Consider the following 23418-nt stretch of genomic DNA (forward strand, 5'->3'; position numbering starts at 1 on the left):
TGGTGGCCATAGAGAGGTGTCACATCACCTTGTTTATGCCTAGCTTTATAATATATATAGATGTGAGTTAAAGAGGTGGATCGACATGCCTATTATTTGTCGATAACATTGCAGTTGAGGGCTACTTAGTCACTTTACGTACAAACTAATGTGGTGATTGCTAAATCTACGTAGATTATTTTCCAAGAGCCACGCATGGCTGTGGAAAAATCCGCCCTTCTTGAACTAATCGAAGACAGAGCTGCAGTCTTCTTTAGCAAGAATACAGAATGTCAAGAAAGGGAAGAGATTTGTGCTATGCTGGGAAATATGAAAATATGTACCAATGATATGTATTTGGGGCTACCCGCAGTGGTGGGAAGATCGAAGAACAAGATGTTGGGTTTTATCAAGGATAGAGTTCGGATAAAAATAAAAGGTTGGAAGGAACGATTCTTAAGTCCGGCAGGAAAAGAAGTATTATTAAAATCGGTCCTTTCAGCTATACCCACATATGCCTTGACATGCTTTAGAATGCCACATGAATTATGTAAAGAGATCACATCTTTGTTTAATAGATTCTAGTGGGGGGCAAGACGAGGGGTACGGAAGATGCATTTAGAGAAATGGGAGAGACTTTGTGATGCAAAAAGCAAAGGGGGTCTTGGATTTAGAGATTTAAAAGCGTTCAATATGGCCTTATTGGCTAAACCGGCTTGGAGAGTGTTGAAAAATCCAGACTCGTTAATGGCTAAAGTTTTGAAAAGCAAATATTTCCCAAACTCTTCTTTTATGAATGCAAAGGTGAAAGGATCATCTTCGTGGATTTGGAGAAGCTTGATGTGGGGAAGAGACCTCTTACGAAAGGGAGTCAGATGGAATATTGCGCATGATGCACATGTTAACGTATGGTCTGAGCCATGGCTACCTAAGGATGATAACTTTTATCCCATTACAATTCATGGCGATAGTGATAGGGATTTAAAGGTTTATGACTTGATTGATAGTGAGAGCTCAACATGGAAATTAGATATGCTTAGTGGCTTATTCTGCGAGGGTGACATTAAAGCTATTCTTTCTATTCCTTTGTCTAGGTCGGGCGGGATTGATAGATTGTTATGGCACTGTACACAATCTGGGAGTTATGAGGTGCGTTCAGGCTATGACCTAGCAAAATCCTTATTGGAGGCTCATGAAAGGAGAAATGATAGAATTGAATCGAGTAACCAGTCTTTTCCGAAATCATTTTGGTTGAGTGTGTGGAAAATGAAAATTAAGAACAAGTTAAAGTATTTTTTGAGGAAAGTGTTTGTTGAATGCCTTACCGGTTAAATGTTTGCTAGCAAAGAGGCTAAGGCTACAAGATGTGGCATGTAGGGTATGTGGAATTGGTAATGATAAGCCAAGGACTGAAGTCAGCACCTTGGCCTGTGCAAAACGTATATGAATAAATCATGCAGCTCAGGGACACCCTAGATATAGTTCGATTTTCTTTTATTAGAAGGAGCAAAAATAGGTGTAGTCACCATCTTGCTAGTTTTCAAAGATTTTAGTCGATGCAGTTTCTTGGGATGACCAATTTCCTATATGGCTTGTACATGAAACTCGTGACTCTTTTGCTTTGCTATCAAATGAATAAAAAAGTCAGCCTTTTGATGGAAAGAAAAAAAGAAAAAAAAAAGACAGAGGCTGAAGTGAGGATCTTTTCTTTTTTGGTCTGTCTTTCTTTAATTATTTCTATTGACTTCCTAATCCACCCGCAGTTAATTTATTGAAACTCAAGTTGTTTTTCTTCAACATAAATGACGTTTAAGCAAATTTTATGTCAAAACAAGGCATAAACGCAAAGCATAGAGCTCCCCTCTTACCCTTATAATCTTTTCCTAACAGAGCAAGCTATGATTCCCAATTCATTAATCAATAGCAGATACTTACGGGTTACTTTTAGATCCTAACGAATTGTTCTTTCGTTTTTCCTGTATAGAGTATTGAGTTACTTACGTTACAATTGTTATCAGATGGATACTTCTTTTCTGCAGTAGCACATTTCTCTTCATGAAGAAGTGTTAGACGATTATTTTTTTTCTAAAACATTCAATTTTTCTGAAGAACTTTTTTTCTAAGATAAGCTTTTAATCTAATAAAAAATTAAGTAGTTTTTGAGGTGGAAAATTTTTCCGATTTTTTATTTTTGTCCTTTTGTAAAAGTTTTTGGGAGAGGCACTAAATTTCATGGGCAAATACCTAAACCAAATTTTGTAACTACATTGCATGGGAAATAAAATCCGCATGCATTATCTCAATCAAAAAAAAAAAAAAAAAAAAAAAGAACAACAACAACAACAACAGAAATGGCGTGCTTCCTCATGTATTATTCGTTTATAAGATTTCCATGTTTGTTCATGTTTCTGAAATGATTGATAAAAGAAAAAAAATGAGGCATGTCCAACAGCAGAAAACCAATATTGTGTAGGCGTTTGGCCATACTGAAGTTAGTTTTAAATAGTACATTTAAAAGTTGCATTTGTGTCTAGGCATGCATTTCACTTTAAAAAATTAAAAGTTTGTGAGTGGAAAACTAATTAAAATATCAGTACAATATATAATGCAATATTTTGAAGAAAAAAAATTATATGACCAAAAAATACCTTTCGAAAATACAGAGCTATCAAACAATATCATAACGTCAGTCAAAATCCCACCCATATAATGATTATTATTATGATTAGCGTTTGATATAACAAAACTGAAGAAGCACTATAGGAGCTGTCTATTAATTCGACTTTTTCTTGATATTCATACTGTAAATTTCATCAGGCTTTACAATAAATGCAAAATCTATTGAAAAATGAAATAAAGGAAAACGTTTCGGTACATACAATTTAACCAGCATATAGGGTACAATACCATGATCATTAAATTGATGAAACTATAATTAAAGATGAGTTGCATTAATCATGGATGTTGTAACTGAAAACTACAATTATTATTGACTTTGATTGATTGGTAGAGTCATATGTTGAGCTGTATCTAACTATTGAACCGCAAATAATACGAGTATTTGCTCAATTAAACAGCCAACAAGAAGTAAAATCTTTTTATTACATAAAATCTTGGAACTTGAGAAGTCTCTAAACCCCCACTTCCCCAAGCTACACAACTTCACTCTTTCAAATATAGATGTCATTCTCTTCTAAATAGATTAATTAAAATATTGAATATAAAAAATGAAACAGAGAAGTAGAGATTTATATATGTTACAAAAAAGAATCCTGAAAGTTTATGTTACAAAAAAGAATCAAGGCTAAATAAATATCTATATAGTTTATTTGCTAAGTAGAGATTTATCTGGCCATTAGTTAAATTTGAGTATCCAATAAACAAATCGTAAGTTTGAGGATGTAATTTATCCAATAATCACATAAGATGAGTCCAGGGCGCAGCTAACGCTTTGGTTACGGGATCACTCAAGTCCTATAGCTTTGGTCTAAATTTTATATTTGTACTAAAACCTCATTGAATATGTATTTATCATGTTTATTGGGTTCAAAATTACAGGACGTCGTGCAGAAGCTAACAAAGAAACCTTGAACGACGATAACAAAGAGAAATTATAAAAGACTCATATTGTATTAAACTGGTTTGGTCAAATTGACCTACATATGACTCATACAAAAAGAAGTACTATACCCTTCGTTATACTTTAGGGTCAATTATAGTTCATATTTGATTATTTTTTGTCTTGAATGAAAGGCTATGGACATATATAAATTGATTATTGAGAGAGATTGTTCTCTCAATGATTTTATGTACGGAAAAGGGTCAAAATTACCCCTAAACTTTGAAAAATAGTTCATTTATACCCTTCGTTATACTTTAGGGCCAATTATACCCTTACCGTTATACTATGAGGTCAATTATACCCTTACAGTTATACTATGGGGTCAATTATACCCTTATGGCTAACGGCTGCCACGTGGCATCATCCCAACCCTTCAAAATTATTTTACGCTCAAATAATTTTTTTACCCACTAAAATAACTTAACCCGACCCGATTTTTTTTTCCAACAAAAATAATACGGATACTTTTTCCAGAAAAAAAATAAAAATAATTTCGTATTATTTTTGCTGGAAAAAAAATTGTTGAGTTATTTTAGTGGGTAAAAAATTATTTGAGGGTAAAATAATTTTGAAGGGTTGGGATGATGCCACGTGGCAGCCGTTAGCCATAAGGGTATAATTGACCCTATAGTATAACTGTAAGGGTATAATTGGCCCTAAAGTATAACGAAGGGTATAAATGAACTATTTTTTAAAGTTCAGGGATAATTTTGACCCTTTTCCGTACATAAAATCATTGAGAGAACAATCTCTCTCAATAATCAATTTATATATGTCCATAGCCTTTCATTCAAGACAAAGAATAATCAAATATGAAATATATTTATATTTTTCTTTCAGAAAAGGTAAAGAAATTATGATAATAATGTAACTTTCCTTCAACTCAAAAGTAAAACTCAAATATATGATAAAGAAAATTAAAGACGAAATCCTAACGAATTTAGAATCTAATAATTTTAAGAGATTAAAATCCCGAATCTATAAACTTCGAAAGTCGTTGATGCAACGAAATCAAATAGTAGAAGAAGATGCATGCAAGAAATTCATATGGTCAATTTCAAGTAACTTAGAATAATTTATTTAACTTGAATAATAATTAATATAAATTCAAATATGTTGTGTGTGTGTGTGTATGTGTATGTGTGACCCTCAAAAGTGGCACGGGTCATGGAGAAGTGGGCGGACATAGTGGGGGGTGGGGTATTTTCAAATTTTGTTTCATTATAAAATGCTCATCATTACTGTGCAGTTGTAGCATGAAACACAAACTATAACAAGAAAGGGCACCCCTATAAAACCTGAAATATACTGTTCAAGAATCAATATTTTAACTATACTATAATTATGTTCTACTGAGGGTGCTTATTTCTTGTTTCTTTCTCAAAGATTGAATTTGTTGTAAGTCTATCTTTTCTTCTCTTCCTTGTTTTTTCTTTCCTTTCTCTGCATATGTTCTTGAATTCCCTATCTAGTTTGATGTTTGTTTGGTTATATAAACCTGAAATATACTGTTCAATGTTTTACTACCCTATACTATAATTATGTTCCATTGAGATTGCTACTTTCTTGTTTCTTTCTCAAAGATTGAATTTGTTGTAAGTCTTATTTTTTCTTCTCTTCCTTGTTTTTGCTTTCCTTTTCTATGCATAGTTTCTTGAGTTTTCCTTACTTTTGATGTTTGTTTTGTTATTTAACCTGTTATTTATGTTAAAGATCACTTTTTGGTATCTGGGTTTTCTTGAATTCCCTCCTTTTTCTTTCGTTTCCTTTCACCTTAATTTATTTTGGTATTGATTCAAAAGCTATTTTTTGCAATTTGGGTTTTGCCCAAGTTTTCATTTTGTTCTTTGTTAGGGTACTTTTTTTCTTTTCTTTCTTTTGTCTCCTTTTATTCAGGGATTTTCTTGATTTTTGTTTTTGTCATTTTCTTGGGCAGCTGGGGCCCTTTTTTTTTGTGTTGCAATCTGCTAAACTTATGTTGTTGCTGATTAGAGTTGTCTCCTTTATTTCCTAGTGCTTGTTTCCTTATTGCTATACAGGTTAAGAGCTAATCAGCTGGTTTGCTTCCTAAATGAATATTTTGTATTCTTGTATGACTCTTGCCTTTGTTTTGTGGTATTGCTCTTAATATAGTACAACAACAACATACCCTGTGTAATCCCACAAGTGGGGTCTGGGGAGGTTAGAGTGTACGCAGACCTTACCCCTACCTTGGCAGGTAGAGAGGTTGTTTCTAATAGACGCTCGGCTTTGCTCTTCATATAGTAAAAACATATTTTTGTGTTCTAAGGCAACTTATGCCGTGTTCTAATTTCATACAGTTCTTGTACATGAACAGATTGTTCAAGGCATAAGTTTGTGTCTTGTTCATATCAGCAAAGGATGGGAGACCACTTTGTTTTTCTGGTTGATCGTTTGCTTACTGAATCAACTTTGGAGGCTGCAATCGAGAGCAGGAATCAGAATCAGTTAGCATCGTGGACAGCCAATAATCCGATAGCTGATTACTCCTCCCAAAGTTCTGATGCAATTTTAACTCCAAGGAAAATGGTAGAATGCAGGATATGCCAAGATGAGGATTGGGATTCAAATATGGAGACTCCATGCTCTTGTTGTGGTAGCTTAAAGGTTTGTAAGACGCTTGTTTATTACATTATTATTGTTATCATCTTTCAGTTTAAGTATGCAAATGTGTTATCAATTGTGTTTGTCTTTTGGTATGCTTGTGCTTTTGACAAATTAATTTATGTGAAGATTTTTGACTGGGCACGGAGTTAAGAGAAAAGGGAAAGACTTTTGAAACTTGTGGTCTAAAATAAGCCATAGAAAATTCAGTGGCTATAATTCATTTCATTAAGGGTAAAATGAGAAATCTGAAGTTAAATTGTTTTATTACTAAAGATGGAAAGATGTCATTCTTCTTGGAAATACTAAAAATGAAAGAGTGTCACATAAATTGAGACAAAGGAAGTAGTTTTTTTTGCTCAAAATCAAACTTGTGTTATGCATACACAATCATAGTTAGTCCTTTAGATGATAATATATTTCTGTTTAAGGTTGTGTGAGATAGGGTTGCTTTCACAGGCGTATTTAAATTGCGATGAGCCATAGAGTATATAGCGAGTTCCAAGAGTTCATGCCTTAGAGTGGATATGGCCATATATAAGATATGCTACTTCATATCTGTTATTTCTTCTCAAAGAATTTGTTTAGAAATGTGTTTCACGCCTTCCAAATGGTTCCAGTTTATTTTATCTGTAATCTTGAAAGTTGGCTCGTCTGGGTTGTTCTTCCTTTTCTCCTTCTTTTTCGGGCCTTGAACCAGTTTATTGTTGCAAATTACTATCTGTCCACTTAAGAAAAATGTTGAAGAGCCTGAGTTCTACCTTTGTCCTAATTGTTTTGCTTTGAAGGTCCCGAACCTGTATGAACTTTTTGGTCAGTGAAACGTGGAATACTGTTGAATGTGCTTTGAAATTGTTCTTCTTTTACCTTCTCCTTCTTTCCGAGGGGAATGTAGTTTGCATTTGTTTCTTGGCTCCTTGTAGTAGGCAAGCAGGAGCAAGTAGAAAAGAAGAAATTTGAAAAACGTGAACCCTCTAATTAGTGGGGTTAGCGGTTAAGTGCTTGGCCAATCCAAGGAGGCATTTGAACTCTCAACTAGTTTCTATCTAGATGTTTAATACTTAGAAGCGAAAGTTGTCTGTGATGGTGCATTTTGGCTTTGGTTGGCCAAATGGGTCCCCGTGTGTGCTGATTTACTTATCTTCTTATCCCCACATAATAGTCTTGTGTTTTGCCATGTTTGTACGAGTTCCAAATAGCGTCTACCATATGTAACATCTATTAAAGTTGATCAATGTCTTTCCAGAATACTTTAGTCAATGGTAAAGTTGATACAAGTTAACTAAGTTGGATTTACTATTGGAATAACATGATAGCGATATATGATTTAAACGTAGACCGAGATATCGGTAATGGCTGTGGCGCTGTGCTAAATGCATACTCTGTTCTCCTTCCATTCGTAATACTATAATATTATTTTAATAAACACATGTTTTGCAACTGCTTTTGGATGGACTTCTCTCTTCCAGTATGCACATCGTAGATGCGTGCAAAGGTGGTGTAATGAGAAGGGTGATACCATTTGTGAGATCTGCCACCAGGTCAGATATGTTTTCTGTTTCCTGTTTGATTATTTGGGTACATTACAGTAGTTTAGCACATGCTTAATTGGATTCAATTAGTGTTGATTGCTTATTTTCTTATCTTTGCATTTGTGTGAGTAGCCTTTCAGGCCTGGTTACACAGCACCGCCCTCTATTTTTCGCCTTGGTGGCATTCCGATGAACTTAAGGTTTCTTTTTCTTCTTTCATGCTTTTCTAAAATATAGTAACTATAAACATATTAGAAGTTTGAATATCCTAATGTCAAATTCCATGTTACTTTTCTCATTAGAGCACTTGAGAACCTAATGTGTATGGTGTTTCTATTAGGGGGAATTGGCGAATTGTCAGAAGGAACTTGAATAATCAACGTGTGATAGCAGTGGTTTCAACCGATCGCACTCTCATTAACTCTGATGAAGTTGAAATTTCTACATCAAGAAGCATGATCTGCTGTCGTGCATTTGCCATAATAGTAATCTCTCTCTCTCTCTCTCTCTCTCTCTCTCTCTCTCTCCATCCATACACACACACAAACAAAAAAAAAAACACACACACACATGCTTACGTGCATAACAGGTACTATGCAGAGGCGGATCCAGGATTTTAAGTGGGTTCCTACAACGATTTCAAGTTAATACAACAACAACAACAACAACAACCCAGTGAAATCCCACAACGTGGGGTCTGGGGAGGGTAGAGTGTACGCAGACCTTACTCCTACCAAGGTAGGATGGCTGTTTCCGAGAGACCCTCGACTCAATAAAAACATAAAAAGAGGTCAGATACGGCTAAGAGATTCAAAGCGATATGGAAATGAAGTAACGCAAGCGACACAGTTAATATACAACAATAATTTGTTTCAGTTAAATATTCCCAAATATTTAATGCATTTCTTACTATCTATAGAGGGTCTATGCAAAAGCTACTGGTTCCCATGAACCCCTATATTATACTGTAATTCCGCCTCTGGTAATATACAACAACAACAACATGCCCAGTGTAATCCCGCAGGTGGGCTCTGGGGAAGGTAGAGCGTACGCAAACCTTACCCCTACCTCATGGAGGTAGAGAGGCTGTTTCTGAAAGACTCTCGGCTCAAGTAACGCATATCAAAGCAATTAGAAAAGGAAAATACAGAATTAAAGCGGATATGGCAAATAACAGGGAGAGTGTTACCGCCTCTGGTAATATGAGCCATGATAATTGATAAGTATCCTGTGAGCAACAAATTACCGAACAAGAATGTAACTAAATTGATATGCGACACAAAAAGTGATCACTCCAAAAATCATAAATACAATGCACTAAGTTCCATGCTTGGCTGGAGTACATATCAAACAATTGTAGCATATTTTCAAATATGTAAGAAATGACTTAACAACATTTGCTCATCCATTTTGAATCTGGAAGGATATCTTTGTACTCTGGGAAGCCAGGTTTGGGAATTTTCTGATTTACATGTGTCATTCTAACTTCTTTTTTTCATTTTGTTTTTCTTAATAGTTTATGCTGCTTCTAGTTATACGTCACGCTCTTCCCGCTATAATCAATCAAGCAGGGGACTACTCACTTCCATTGGTTACGGACCTTACGGTAAGGTAGTTGAATAGGGAAAATGGGAACGTAAGTATTGCTATTATATAGAATGCGTCTCACTTGTTACCCATTGCTTGCAGCTGCTATTGCTAAAAGTTACATGCATTGTTCTGCCTCTCTACATCATAATGAAAGCAGTGACCTCTTGCTACTACCACAGACTACACCAACAGGTGTGTGAGAGTATCTTTTTTCCGTATAAGCTTCACCTTAAATATACACAGTTGGCAGTGGCCAAAAATAATTGCATATGCTAACCAGATATACAAAAAATATACACTAGTATGTATCAAAAATGTATACTCCCTCTGTCCCCATTTATGTGTTACACATTCCTTTTTAGTCGGTCTAAAAAATAATGATACATTTCTGTATTTTGAAATAAATTAACTTAAAACTTTCTCTTTTACCCTTAATGAAATGATTTACAGTCACACAAATATCTATAGTTTGTTTTGGACCACAAGTTTCAGAAGTCTTCCTTAAGTTTCGTGCCTAGTCAAACTTTATCACATTAATTGAGACAGACAGAGGGAGTAATATACACTAATATACAAGAAATATACTTTTGCTGGCTGTTATTGTCATCGCAGCTATTTATGTCAATTTCTCTTCTTTTTGTTTGACCTTACAGGCTACTTTGCCCATCTCTTCATCCCGTGAAGAAGCTGGCCTGGTGACTCTGCAGCAGGAGCCTCCCGTAATTGCTACCCGATGAATATTTTTGTTGTTGAATAACAAAAAAGGGTTTATTTATTCTTCAAGATAGCTGATATACATCTAAATTGCTGCCGATCTTCACTTTACCCTTTTGTTATTACTCTCTCTCTCTCTCTCTCTCTCTCTCTCTCTCTCTTCCTGCAATGAGTATGCTGCAGATGGAGTTGCTGCTTCAAATCGTGAAGGATGATCAATCGACAAGAAGTTATATATTGAAGAGATCAGTGAAGAAAACTAAAAATAGAAGCGTAGAGGTATAAAGAAACGACTCAAAAGAGATGAAAAGAAGACAAGATATCCAATTTTACAACTAGAGATATCTCAAAGATCTATGTACAGTTAATATATATATATATGTGAACACTTTGAAGGAATACAAAAAATTAGAAAAAAAGTTGTTGATTTTAGTACTGATATGATGCTGGAGTTGTATTGTTTTTTGGCCAAAGTTTGTCAGCCTAACTTGGCAGATACACCTAAAAATCCTTTGGGAAAGCCAATATAAAAACCTTTTAACATCAAAATCTATTTACAGAGCTGAAAGGTAAACATCATTCCTTCAGTGAGGAGAAGCTCCTAATCGGTCTAATTGCAAGTTTTTGACTTGCTTAGATTCTATTAATTAGAATATCTGGAACTTCCATTCTGCCAGTGATTTCAGTATGTGTTTGGACAGTATATGGTTGAAATTGAAGGGAAAAAAAAAGTATTTGAAGTAGAAGAAGAGAGAGCCCCAATTGGTAGAAGAAAAAAAAACCACAACCCCTTGCTACAAGAAAAACTCCCGCTGCTACTATGTATAAGAGCTGAAATAGGATTAGGCCTCTCAATGGCATCAGGTAACCATATATGAGCTGGAATTGGCAGCTTTAGCAACTGCACCCACAAATAAGAGAACAACGCATAAAGTAACAAATAAAAAATTGACCTCGTTACACTAAATTTGAAACTCCCTGTTACGGCTACCTTGTTACGACTTCACTCCAATCACTAGCCCTGCCTTCGGCACCCCCCTCCTTGCGGTTAAGGTTACGACTTCGGGCATGACCAGCTCCCCTAGTGTGACAGGTAGTGTGTACAAGGCTCGGGAATGAATTCACCACCGTATCCTTTCTTTTCGTTGTTGATTCTGACGTTGATTAATCAATGTATGATGTTCTGAATCGTCATTACTAATGGAATCCAAATGATTTATGGATTGATCAGAAGATCCTTTCAGTTGGCTAAATCCGTTAGTTGAACGAAACTAAGATCTTGTGGAAGATTGAATATTTGACAATACATTATGTACCTTGCTAAAAACCCAATCCTCGTTTACCAACCACACATTGTCTAACCAAATCCAATTCTCTCTCAATTATGTTCCTCAAAAAATTGGAACGAATATTTGAAAGTTGTGCCTAGAAATAATTCACTTTAAGAAAAAGTAGAAGATTTGTGATGAAAAGGTCTATTATTTCACTTGAAATACTTCTCAAACGGAGTTTTCAATGTTTCATCACTGTCACTACTTCAAATACTAAATTTGATACTTGCAGATGCTAATGTCCGAACTAGCATTTGTAAATACTCAACATCAGTTTGCAAAAACCAAATACATTTTATGTCCAAACTAGTAGTTGCAAATATTGATCTTGTTTTGAAACTAACGGAATGTCTCTCAAACAACTAAAATTTCAAGAAATTAAAGTGACTCCCATTTCCTCTTTTCTCTTCACACACATCTTAAGAGGTCCCACAGAAAGTTCGAGTAATAGCAGTCTTGTGCCGCCAATTCGGGTGATATTACTAGCACTATTAAGTTTTGGGTGAGGGTTACAAAATGCGTTTTACATTTCTGCTCGCAACTTTTTTAAGACATGTTAATTGTGGGATTAGTTGTGACAGAAATTGGGAATGATTCATCTTGCTTATTAGAGCAATTTAGTCTCTTAGATGCTTCAAACAAAAATAGAAGCTTAATGAGCCTGCTCATAATAGCATAATTCATGGTCCATGGACTCTGTGGAAGTGTTTCAAAAAGAATTAGGACAACACATCATAACTCCTATCTAGTTTACAGGTGATGTGTGTGGATTTATACGAATAATATGCCTACAAATGGCTTTCAATTCCAACACATGCAGTAACAAATCCAACAATGGATAGTGCTGCCAGGTCAAGTCAAATATGCAGGTGCAAGAAAGAAGAATATATGAAGTTAAATATACATTTTAGAATCTACCATTCTCAATTCATAACCGGCAACATTTAAATTCTAGCATATTTCTCCACCTATAAAATCAAGAATCCAAGACCAGATGGAAGGAATAGCTGAGGGAGCAAAATGCAGGTTCTCAAAATAACATCTTTTTCTGTTACAAGTAGATCTGTACACTCCATTAGGGAAAAATGAAAAAGATGTATTTAAAATCTCTAGCAGTAGAGATCCACATTAGAGTCCTCTCAGTTTGTTTCCTACATCGAGCCTCGTTTGACTTGTTTCTGTAATATACACCATGTGTAGATCTGTCCCATTTAACACACTCAGTTCCAGCTCCTCCTTGGCCTGAAAATGTTAGCGTAAGAGAAAAATAAGACAACAAGAATGTCAACCTCCAATGATCGCAAACTCCATTATCCTTTCCACCTCTTAAAAATTCTTTCAACTTTCAATTTTTGCTTCAAAATTATATTGGATTTTCTATACCAACTTGAATGATGTCATAAGTAAAAGTCATATATTCTTCAAAGAGTAGAGATATTTATACTTCCGATTCTTTTGCTGAGAACGCCAAAAGCAAGCTAGCGCTCCAAATGCACAGCTTGCACCTGCAATTGCCAGTGCAGCTCCCAATGGAACCACAACTGCATTTGTTGAGGCTACCAACTCCTCGGTAACTGCTTTTTCGGTCCCACCACGTGCTTGCAGTTCTTTGTCCTTGTAGAGATTCACTAGCTCTTTCCCGTAGTAACTAACCAGAAACTTAAAGACCTCGTCCTCTTTCCAATCAATCTTACTATTTTCATTGCTCGTTTTGTCTGGGTTGAGATAGCATGATGGACAAAGCTGCTTTGTAGGCCAAATAACTTTTGGAAATTCAGGATCACCTGTTCCTAGTGATGCTTCATCCTTCATTAGTCTCTCATTAACTTTGTTGTGAGCACTCCATAACCAGAGGGCAAAATCACGCGCTTTCTTGAAAGGACTAGATACACTGGAATTGCAAACATTCAAAACATAACAGTTAAAATGACCAGCCTGGATGGTCAGATATCAAATAGACAACATTCAGGAAGAATAATAGTCTGCTTGGCCGAGCTTTCAAAATCTGCTTATTTTGATGAGTGCTTTCAAAAAAGTACATTTGGAAAGTAGCAGTTTGTGTTCGGCTAATTAATTTGAAAATTACTTCTGCAATATTAGAGCAGCAATTTGTGCTTGGCCAAGGTCTCAAAAAGTACTTCTGGGAAAAAACTATTTTTTTCAACTTTTTGAAAACGACTTTTGCTGCTACTCAAAAGCACTTATTTTTTCCTAAAAGCTTGGCCTAACGCCTCAACTTTCTCAAATGAACACTTTTTTGGAGGGAAAAAACACTTTTGACTTTTCAAAAGCTTGGCCAAACAGGCTATAAGTTGAGACGCAAAAAGAGGCTCATTGACATTTTACCTTGAACACATGTCATAAAAGTGTTGTCTACATTCCTCACAGATGAAAAAGTTGTGAATAAAATCACATGTGGTTCTGAATGCTAAGTTACTTTCCCCATCCTCAACTCTGACAGAGAGTGAGTGTAACAACACCCACAAACCGCAACTGCAAAAGACATAAACATGTGGCTGAGAAAACTGCCAAAGCAAAGTAATATAATAACATAAGGTGATTAACTTTTAGCATCCACTACCTTTGCTACTGTGTTTTTTTAAGCAAAAGCATTAAGCATTGAACTAAATTGAACCACTTTTCTTGGGTTGCTGACTTATGTTCTGCTACTTATACAGGCATTTAAGAAGAAAATGAACCGCAGTTTCCAGTTACAAGTGCTTTGGAGTTAGGGTCAACCTACAGATTATTCATCCATCATTTTAAGGTTTTGAATTTATTAGATTCTACACCAAAAAATAAACAAACCCGATTCTTCAACTTCGTCTGTATTTTACTATCTAAGTTTTTTTGCCAAATCCTCTGCAGCTTTAACAGTATGCTATTTAGATAATTGAGGCCTCCAAGATTTAAAACTCAACATGTATGTCAGTCGGAGTTCCAAGGAATCTACAGAGGACCTTTTAAGTAGAATGACAAAAGCATAATTCTACATCCTTTAAAAAAGAGTTTTTTATAACGTTGATCCATTTAGGAATTTCAACTGTTCGCTATTGCAAAAAGTTCCGAGTCAGAAAAATAATCGAGACAAGAAAAGTTTAACAAATTACAATGTTTAATGTGAAGAGACAATAAGGGTTATAATGTCTACGATGTCACTAGATTTACAAAGGATATCCTCTGAGTCTTCTCCTCAACCAAGTTAAACTCAATGGATCTGCAGCAATTTTCAAACCGGTGACGTGCGCATATCTCACACATCACAAGTTACACTCTTACTACTATACCAAAGCCTTGGGAGCAAGTTGGACTCTTAAGTAAATCCATTTCTTGGATTTAAACAATTATATCTTGATTTGGTCCAACATCTCTTGTATTTTGGAATTACGACCAAACTTTATATGTCCTAAATCAACTAAATTTTAATGCTTACTTCCATTACAGCCTTCCTCCTGCAACTAACACTATTTTTTTTTCATTTTTTTTTTGGTTTTTGGATAAAAGGTGGTGATCGAGCCAACTTGTGCTCACCTCGACTAATCCACAGGGTACCTGCTATTTCTCACCAGCACATGCACCAAGTAACTCTCTCTACCAAGGGTTAGGCAAATGGGAAGAAATCACCTTGCATTTTTGTTTTTATTGAGATTTGAATCCTGGTCTCCCAGGATTTTCACCCCTTCATTAACTGTCAGGACACAACCTTGAGCGCTAACCAACACCAGAAGCAAAAAGGTAAAAATAACCCTAGATGCTGACCTTTCAAATGGCCTATCTGCTGTCCCACTTGGCCCTTTAGACCACTAATCATACTGCCTCTGACACAGTAACATCGAAAAAATAGCTTAAAGAAATCGATAGAATGCAAATCCTCAAATTAACAGTTCTATAATGAATTATCTGGCTATGAGTTTATCTGCTTCACTATATTTTACCATACAGCTTTTCTACAATCATAAAAATGTAAAAGATGTCACATATGAATAAAGAGTACATCAATGATCCATTACCTGAAACCTCTGGTATCATTCTTGCTGCCACGACAATACATCTGCATGAAATAGATTGTCATTTCCAACAGCAAAGCAAAATGCATTCATCTCCTTCAAGCTATTAATATCGTAAAAGATGGGAGTGTCTTCATGCACAAGACAATTCCAGTTTACAAATTCCACCGAATTAGAAGTTAGGGTCATTTGGGGAGCTTTTGCTACTGTACTGTTACTCATGCGAGACCTCATGTAAGCCAAAATTAGGAGTAGGATGAGGAGGGGAGGAGCTATAGAACCACTAAGATATGCACATGCTAAATCAAACTCAAGAATATCTATATGTGTGGAGCATATCTCATCCAACTAACCCCTCCCCTTTCCCCATCTACCACCCACACCCTCACACCCCAAAAGGAAAAAAAGTAAGAAATTGAAGAAAGGACTTAACACTGAAACACAAAAAAGGTTGGACAAGAAAAAGGTTAGCATTCTTATATAGCCAATAGATAGTTACTTGAAAAAAAATCTAAAATAAGTTTATTAGTCCAGAAACAGAAGATGAACTAGCTAAATCTAACCCAAGAGATCTATACACATTTTATAGATATTTCATTCAACTTATAGCACCAATCCCTCCCCTTCCCCATGTCCTTTCCACAACCCGCACCCCCGAGAAATGAAAAAAGAAAAAGGACTGAAATATAAACACATAAAGAGATGGTTGGACAAGCAAAAAGTTGGCTGTCATATATTACCAAGAGAACATTATGAAAGAATAAATACTAATGTGAGTTGAGATTTCCAGCCACAAAAGTGTTTCCTAAACATTTGTCAGCATTCATTTTCGTTATTCATTAACCTGCTCCACTGAAGAACAATAAAGCTTACACTTTTCTGTATTACTCCTGTTAAGATTTATGTATAAGTTTTCCCAGAGAACTACAGCTAGATTTATGAATAATTGGTATGAGTACACTTGAAATGGGAGCACTTACTGATGGAATATAATGAGAGGTGCATGCGTTCCTAGTTAAATGTTAGGAAATAATAATAGCAGTCTATCTACTTACAAATAAAAATAAGTAATGCATCCACTCAATTTATGTGACAATCTTTCCTCAATGGAACATCCTCAAATGTTTGCTCCAAACGACAAACAACAACAAACCCAATGTGATACCACAAGTGGGGTCTAGGGAGGGTAGGATGTACGCAGACCTTACCCCTTCACATTTCAATAATAAAATTCTATATAACTTTCACAGCTTTCAAGAAACCAAATTCATTTGCCAAATCAATTTTAAAACTTCGATGTGATGTTTCATCTTTCAAATAATGTCTTCAACCATTACCTTAACATTTTCTGCCATTTACTAATATAATTGCATAAGCCGAATTTAAATACCGTATCCATTTAAATGTCATATAAAACGAGACACAAAGCAGACTTGCGGTAGTAATAAACAATAATAAACGTAGGAAGTTTTTATCTCAAAAGCTTCCATTTTCTCATTATCAAGAGTTCATTATGTATATTATTATTTTAAAATCCACGTGAGTTAAATTAACACAAAGCACCAAGATGGTGTAGTCTGACAATTCCATTACACATAGAACCGTCTAAACCAAAGATGTTTTGAAGACAAAGCTAACCATTTCCAGAAGATTAAAATGAAGTGTTTAGGGCTGTTCTACTTTTGGTGAAAAGGAATAGGTTTAGAAGATAACGAATCAATCTCTGATGTATTAGAATCTTTGTGAGATGACACAGGATCTGATGCTTACCCGTTTGCAATCTGTAATTAGGGACTACACAATTTTGTGTAGTCTCTATGTATACAATTATGTTACCTTCTCAAAAAAAAAAAAAAAAAAAAAGAGAGAGAGAAACGTCTATTATAAACAGACTTAAAAAAATGAAAAGAATAGGTGGACCCTGCGCATAGCGGGAGCTTAGTGCACAGGGCTGCCATTTTTTTTTAGGTGGATATGAAGATAGCTGGTTTATGATTGAGGTGTATTTGATTGATTGACTGTATGCACAGTATAAGAACCCACTTGATTAGCTAATTAAAAGTAGTTGATAAGCATCAAGTGCTTAAAAACACTTTTAGGTGTTGACTTAATTTATAATAAGTAGTTACATGTTCAGATAAAAATGTTGAAACTGATATAAGCAGTTAATGTGGTTGGTAAAAAGATATGGATAAGCATTTTCTGTCAAAATGACTGAAATGTCCCCAAAGCTATTTACAGAAAATATAACTTTCGAAGTACTGTTACTTAAAAAAAGGACAAATGATGAAAATAGAATAGAGATATAATCAAAAGTTATGTTTTAGTAGTAGTATTTTTGAGATTAAAAGGCGTGGTCAAACCAGAAGTTCTTATAAGATTTAAAACCATAAGTTGGGGGCAACCAACTTTTGGCTTTTGGTTGATTTTGGCTTATGAATACTTTTGGTGTTTACCAACACATAGTCCATAGATAAGCCAAAAAGCGTTTATAAGCTAGTTTGACTATCTTAAAAGTTTAGTAAAACATAGAGAATCGGCCCCTCCACTGCTAGGATAGGGCATTATCCAATTTCAACTAAGTAAAGAAGTGATTAATGAACTCAGTATGCATTAGCTACAATAAAGGAGCAAATTTATGTACTCACCCAATACCCACGAGGAACCTCTTTCCCACAAATTTGGTAATTTCCCAGTGCGCCCTTTTTGCTACAACTGTCAGTCTCCTCGTTATTCGCTGATAATATATCTGATGGACACAGATTATCAAAGTCAACCAGTATATCTGCACTTCCCTTCCGGCACCTAGCACAAATATCCAAATTTTACAAGTCAGAAAGAGGCCGGATATGCCTTTACAGTTCACAGAACACAGAAATGTAGGAGCTAACCTCTTCGAAGGATGATGAGCCACCAAAAGTTGAAGGAATTTTATAAGTGAGGCCCTCGTCCCCGATTTAATCATCTGCATTTATTGAGCAAAGCCATTGAAACTAAGTCATACAGACCAAAGTTATCCATGAGAGAGAGAGAGAGTTAGATTTTTTACTTTGAGGTCTAGAATAATGCCAAAGACAGTAGATGTTGCCTCCTCAACGTCATATATAGCTTTGGCAATCTTCATAAGAAAAGGTTTGCAGAAGTGAGAGACACACATGAAATGGACAGCTTAAATTTGCAAAATTAGAAATCAGAATAATATCATATTCTCTCCTAATAACCTGAGCAGGATCCGAAAAGTTCCTCTGAAGATGCTCATTCTCATACTTCCCATCATCGAAGCCATATGAGCTGAAAGTTCAAAGTCAATGCAGGGAGGGAAATGGCTGACTAGGTAAAAAACTTGTGTAAGACACATGTGGAAAAAAAAAAAGTGAACGGATTCATAAAGTCCGCCCAAGTTCCCTGTGACACCTCCAAAATACTCCACCTATATCTTACGACCGTGTTCTTTTTTCTGGTAATCATAAACAACATTCACTATTCAGCAATATATATTCTACGCCTGGTACAACATTATACAAAAGCCACATGGAACTGACTTTATACTTCTCCAACAATTCTTTACCTTTTTATCCTTAAAACCCAAAAGTAACTTATCAGCCTGATAGGCTCTTCCCTTAATTTCAATGGTTATATCTATTATATGTATTCAAGGAACCTACTTAGTGGACAAACTATTTCTATTATGTCAATGGAAATCACTAGTAGAGATAATACAGTTTAAACGGCTAATTTTAACAACCATAATAGCTTAAGGTAGCACAGTCAATTTGTAACAACTGGATCTAACTTCATTTCCCTAGATCACAAAGACCCAATGAAAGACAGCTCAAATGATTTATTGAGAAAGATAAATGATCTATTCTCAAATTTATTACTTCACCAATGAGTACAAAATCTATGAATGAGATTATATATACCTTCCCAGTTGTTTGTTGATCCAGCCTAGCAAGATATCAGCTGTGCGTCCATTTTCAATGGAGCGTATTTCACTATTTTCTTGTTTTGGATCCCAACCACTACCAACAAACTTCTTAGGAGGGCCCCAGAGAAGCATGGGGTAATGCCTCACAGAGAACTTATCACAAAGATTAGAATTTATCTGTGCTGCCAAAAAGATGAATAAGAGGAAAAAATCAGTTAGGTATATGGTAAGAAAAAAACATTCGAAATGGTGAATAAGAGGGCAAGAGAGCATAATCTATGGATTTCAGTTGAGTCAAGCAACTACAAAGTTTGGAAAAAGAACATCAGAGAAAGATGAACACTTTTTATAAATCCCAGTAACTACCAGAAAAAAGGGAAAATGTATCAAAATATGCTCACTGACCGTTAACAAAAGCACATTAAAAAGAGGATATTATGTACACAAATAGAGGATAAAGTAACTTTTGGAAGCATAAATAAAGCATAGAGTAATACCGTCAATGCACAGTCAACTCTCGTCATTAATACGATTCCGGGATGACTGGCATCTGCTCCATTGAAGAGTCTTGCAACCTTTTCATATTGTGGCTGCAAAAGTATTGCCTCATCATTAGAATATCACAAAGGATTTTTTTTTTTTTAACGAAGTAAGAAGGTAAAAATCACAACGGAAGTTCGTATAATAAGTAGCAGACTAATACCTTATAATTTCTGCAAGCAGGGCACCTACAAGACCAATAAAAGAGCTTTAAGTTAAAATCACATGGCTGCAAACTCGGTTCAAAATAATATATTAAGAATTTAAGAAAGAACTTCAACAACATGAAGGAGTTGATCAAACTATTGGGAAACACACGCCAATGAAACAAGTATAGGCAACACCTTACTTTTCCTCAAAGTCGAGTTGGTGCTAAATTTGCTCATCCTTTCCTACTTTTATAGAATTTTAATATGAGTTCCACAAGTGTAACATATTACATAACCCGGCAAAAAGAGAACTAGAATATACAGTAAAAGTTATTAGAATTCCTGGATGATGCAAACACGTTTCTTGGTGAATAAAAAGAACACAACTAACAATACAATTTACAAATCTAAAAGTTTAACCAAATTGACTGTGATGTCCATATTCAAACTACTCAAATTTTAGATGACAAACCAAATACAAATACTCAGATCCAAGAAACTACAATCTTTATAATCCCCTCAGAATCCTCTATGTACACACTGTTCCCAAACTTTAAAAAGACCCTTTTAGGATGACCAGCAACCAAAACTAAGACAAGAAAGAAAGAAGTTTGCCCCACAAAATGAAATGGGTCATACCAGAACATTTCTTCTCCAAACAACCATTGTAATTTAACATTTTTCTGTTCTTTGTATACATATAAACATGATAAAACCACAACACCAGCAATTTTATTTTATTTTTGTTTTTTTGGAAACAGGTAACATAACACCAGCAATTTATCTCCACCAAATAACAAGATTTCTTTGGAATGAAATGGGTGAATGGTTAGATCCTCCAACTATAAATGTTTTTCACTTTTCAACTTGGATCTTCACTGGTATTTTCAATAGGACCAACGAGCATTTGAATGAAGTGGACTCCAAAAATCAGGATGGATGTAGACGTCTCATACCCAAACTATTGATATAGACTACCCCAACCAGTTTGGCAATAAGGTAAAGTTATTATTCATGTGATCAACAATGTTTCTTTGGAATGAAATTGGTGGACCATTAAATGGCCAGAGGAAAAAAATAGCCCCTATGGAGCTGAATGGATACAAAGATTCATATAGTCGACCCCAACTAGCTCTGGATTAAGGTGGAACCTAATCATTTGATAACCAAGTCATTCTTTGATAAAAGATCACTATGAGTCAGACTTTAATAGAATTCGATCAATTCTATTTTCTGTCGTTAAGGTGAAGAACTGAACCAAGAATTCTCTTTCTTCATCATCAATCGAACCACTATTCGCGACCCGCGATTCCATTTCATCATCAATCCAATCCCCCTTCACGTTGGATTGATGTCTCGTATTTCTCGAAAAAAGGCCTAATGGACAACGAAGCTGGAATGAAAACCATGTGAGATAAAGGTTCAAAATCCTGATGGGGCAAAACAATCTAGGCGACCTTATTCCCATTCGCTCAAGATTTGATGGACAAAGTTACCCGTATTCCAACTAATTGAACACAGGTAGCTATTAAGGACCCGTTTGACTATAAAACTATTCACTTTTTTCCGGAATAATTTCTCACTTTATTTGAAAATCAGTGTTTAGCCCTAAAAATTTAAAATTCAACTTGAAGTTGGATCCCAATTTGAAAAACAGCTTACAACCTATTTTCCAACTCCATCTTCATAAATTCCAAATAAAATGCTCTCTACTCTCCTTTTCAAATAGTATAACCAAATACAACTCCATCTTCAACTCCAACTTCAAAAATTTCAAATAAAATGAAAAAAAACATTTGGTTTTCTATGGCCAAACGCCTACTTAGAATAGTCAATCCAAGTTCACCAGGACACCACAGGTTATAATAAAACAAAACTAGCTTCGGATAAAGGCGTAGTTTAATTAACTAGGTTATTACTCCCTCCGTTGCAATTTGTTCGTCTTACTTTCCTTTTTATTTCATTTCAAAAAGAATGCCTCTTTCCTATTTTGGCAATACATTAATTCCAACTTTTCACATGACATGTTTAAGACCACAAGATTCAAAAGTCTTACTTCCTCCGTCCCAATTTATAGGACACCTTTCTATATTAAGTAACGATTCAACTTTAAATTTACCTTTTCACCCCTAATAAAATGAATTCTAGCAACACAAATTTTTATGGGACGCAGGAAGTATTTACTTTCTTAAAGTCAGTGGCAAGTCAAAACCAGACAAACAAATTAAAACAGAGGTTATATAAAGCAACAATCAAGAAAATTCTAATTCTATAAAAATAATTAAAACCCAAATGACAAAATTTAAGGTAAAACTAACCAGTGTGCAAAGAATTCAACAATGGCATAAGGGGCAGGTGTATCTTTAAGCACTGAATCAAAGTTGGTTGCATTTAATTCAACAGCAAAATCAGGTTTTTCACCATCTTGTTTACTACTAATCACACGAAGAATACCACGTTGAGATCCAGTAGATTGTTGCAAGGTTGAAATAAATAATAGAGCCAATAAGAGCATAAATATTGAACAAGACATGAGACCAAGATTCAGTAAAACTGAAAAGGGTGTATGTAGAAATGGTCAAATATGAGTTTTTAGAGGTTTATAGGGAAGAGATTTGAGAAATCTTGGATCTGACTTTGGTAATTTGGGTTAAAGAAATGGTTTTTTTAAGATTTAGTTAGAACAGAGGGACAGGTTACCTAACTTAGTACTGTCCTTTTGCCCTGTTTGAAATTGGTTTTGATTTGTTTTCCCTAGGCTTCTTAATCCCTGTCTGCCATTTTACACAGTCCCGGGGTGGTCTTTAGTTTTTGTCCCTCCTCAAATTGCTGGTCTTTAATCTGTGACTGTGAATTAAAATACTTTGAGATTTTGGGTTTGAATTTCAGTTTAGTCATAAAAAAATTACAAGGCAAAATTTTATAAAAAGTTCTGTCTTATGCGACAAATATTGTTTTAAGGCATAATTAAAAGTCTGCCAGAGAAGACAAAACTTTGCCCTATAAGGCAAAGTTTTAATTATGTCTTATGAGGCATACTTTTAGTTATGCGTTAACTAAAAAACATAATTAAAAATAAGTCATAAGGTAGAATTTTTCCTTAAAGCATAACTAAAAGTTTGCCTTATAAGGCGAAGTCTATGCCTTAAAGAAAAGTTCTGTCTTATGAAGCAGACTTTTAGTTAAGTTTTAACTAAAAGTCTGCCCCATATGGCAGAATTTTTCCTTAAGACATAACTAAAAGTTTGTCTTATAAGGCAAACTCTATGCCTTAAGGAAAAGTTTTACCGTATGCGGCAGACTTTTAATTATGCCTTAAGGTAAAGTATACCCCATAAGACAGAACTTTTTACAAAGTCTTACCTTGTGAATTTATTTTTTTTACTGTGCAGGAGTGCGAA

At 35.1% G+C, this 23418-nt stretch overlaps 2 protein-coding genes across 6 annotated transcripts; one reads left to right on the forward strand and one right to left on the reverse strand.

Moving 5' to 3' along the window:
* Positions 1–4846: 4846 nt before the first annotated feature.
* Positions 4847–10501, forward strand: LOC132615162 (uncharacterized). 4 transcript variants are annotated; one of them, XM_060329739.1, is made up of 8 exons: positions 4847–4999; positions 5940–6229; positions 7696–7767; positions 7891–7958; positions 8099–8243; positions 9275–9364; positions 9448–9540; positions 10002–10501. In XM_060329739.1, the coding sequence occupies exons 2-8, from the start codon at positions 5984–5986 to the stop codon at positions 10083–10085; spliced, it is 798 nt and encodes a 265-aa protein (XP_060185722.1). In that variant the 5' UTR covers positions 4847–4999; positions 5940–5983; the 3' UTR covers positions 10086–10501. The 4 variants fall into 4 exon arrangements, with proteins under 4 accessions (XP_060185722.1, XP_060185723.1, XP_060185724.1 ...); XM_060329740.1 differs by having other exon boundaries at positions 4852–4999; positions 5923–6229; XM_060329741.1 differs by lacking the exon at positions 4847–4999 and adding an exon at positions 5066–5196.
* A 1775-nt stretch (positions 10502–12276) lies between these two features.
* Positions 12277–22819, reverse strand: LOC132613687 (sulfhydryl oxidase 2-like). 2 transcript variants are annotated; one of them, XM_060327840.1, is made up of 12 exons: positions 22336–22818; positions 20032–20056; positions 19826–19918; positions 19324–19505; positions 18622–18691; positions 18450–18518; positions 18292–18365; positions 18049–18205; positions 15404–15444; positions 13740–13886; positions 12838–13284; positions 12277–12635 (listed from the first exon to the last, which is right to left on the reverse strand). In XM_060327840.1, exons 1-12 carry the CDS (start codon positions 22548–22550, stop codon positions 12614–12616), a joined length of 1542 nt encoding a protein of 513 aa, XP_060183823.1. In that variant the 5' UTR covers positions 22551–22818; the 3' UTR covers positions 12277–12613. The 2 variants fall into 2 exon arrangements, with proteins under 2 accessions (XP_060183823.1, XP_060183822.1); XM_060327839.1 differs by having other exon boundaries at positions 12277–13284; positions 22336–22819.
* Positions 22820–23418: the final 599 nt, after the last annotated feature.

This window comes from Lycium barbarum, chromosome 10 (assembly GCF_019175385.1).
Source record: "Lycium barbarum isolate Lr01 chromosome 10, ASM1917538v2, whole genome shotgun sequence".
Taxonomy (NCBI): domain Eukaryota; kingdom Viridiplantae; phylum Streptophyta; class Magnoliopsida; order Solanales; family Solanaceae; genus Lycium; species Lycium barbarum.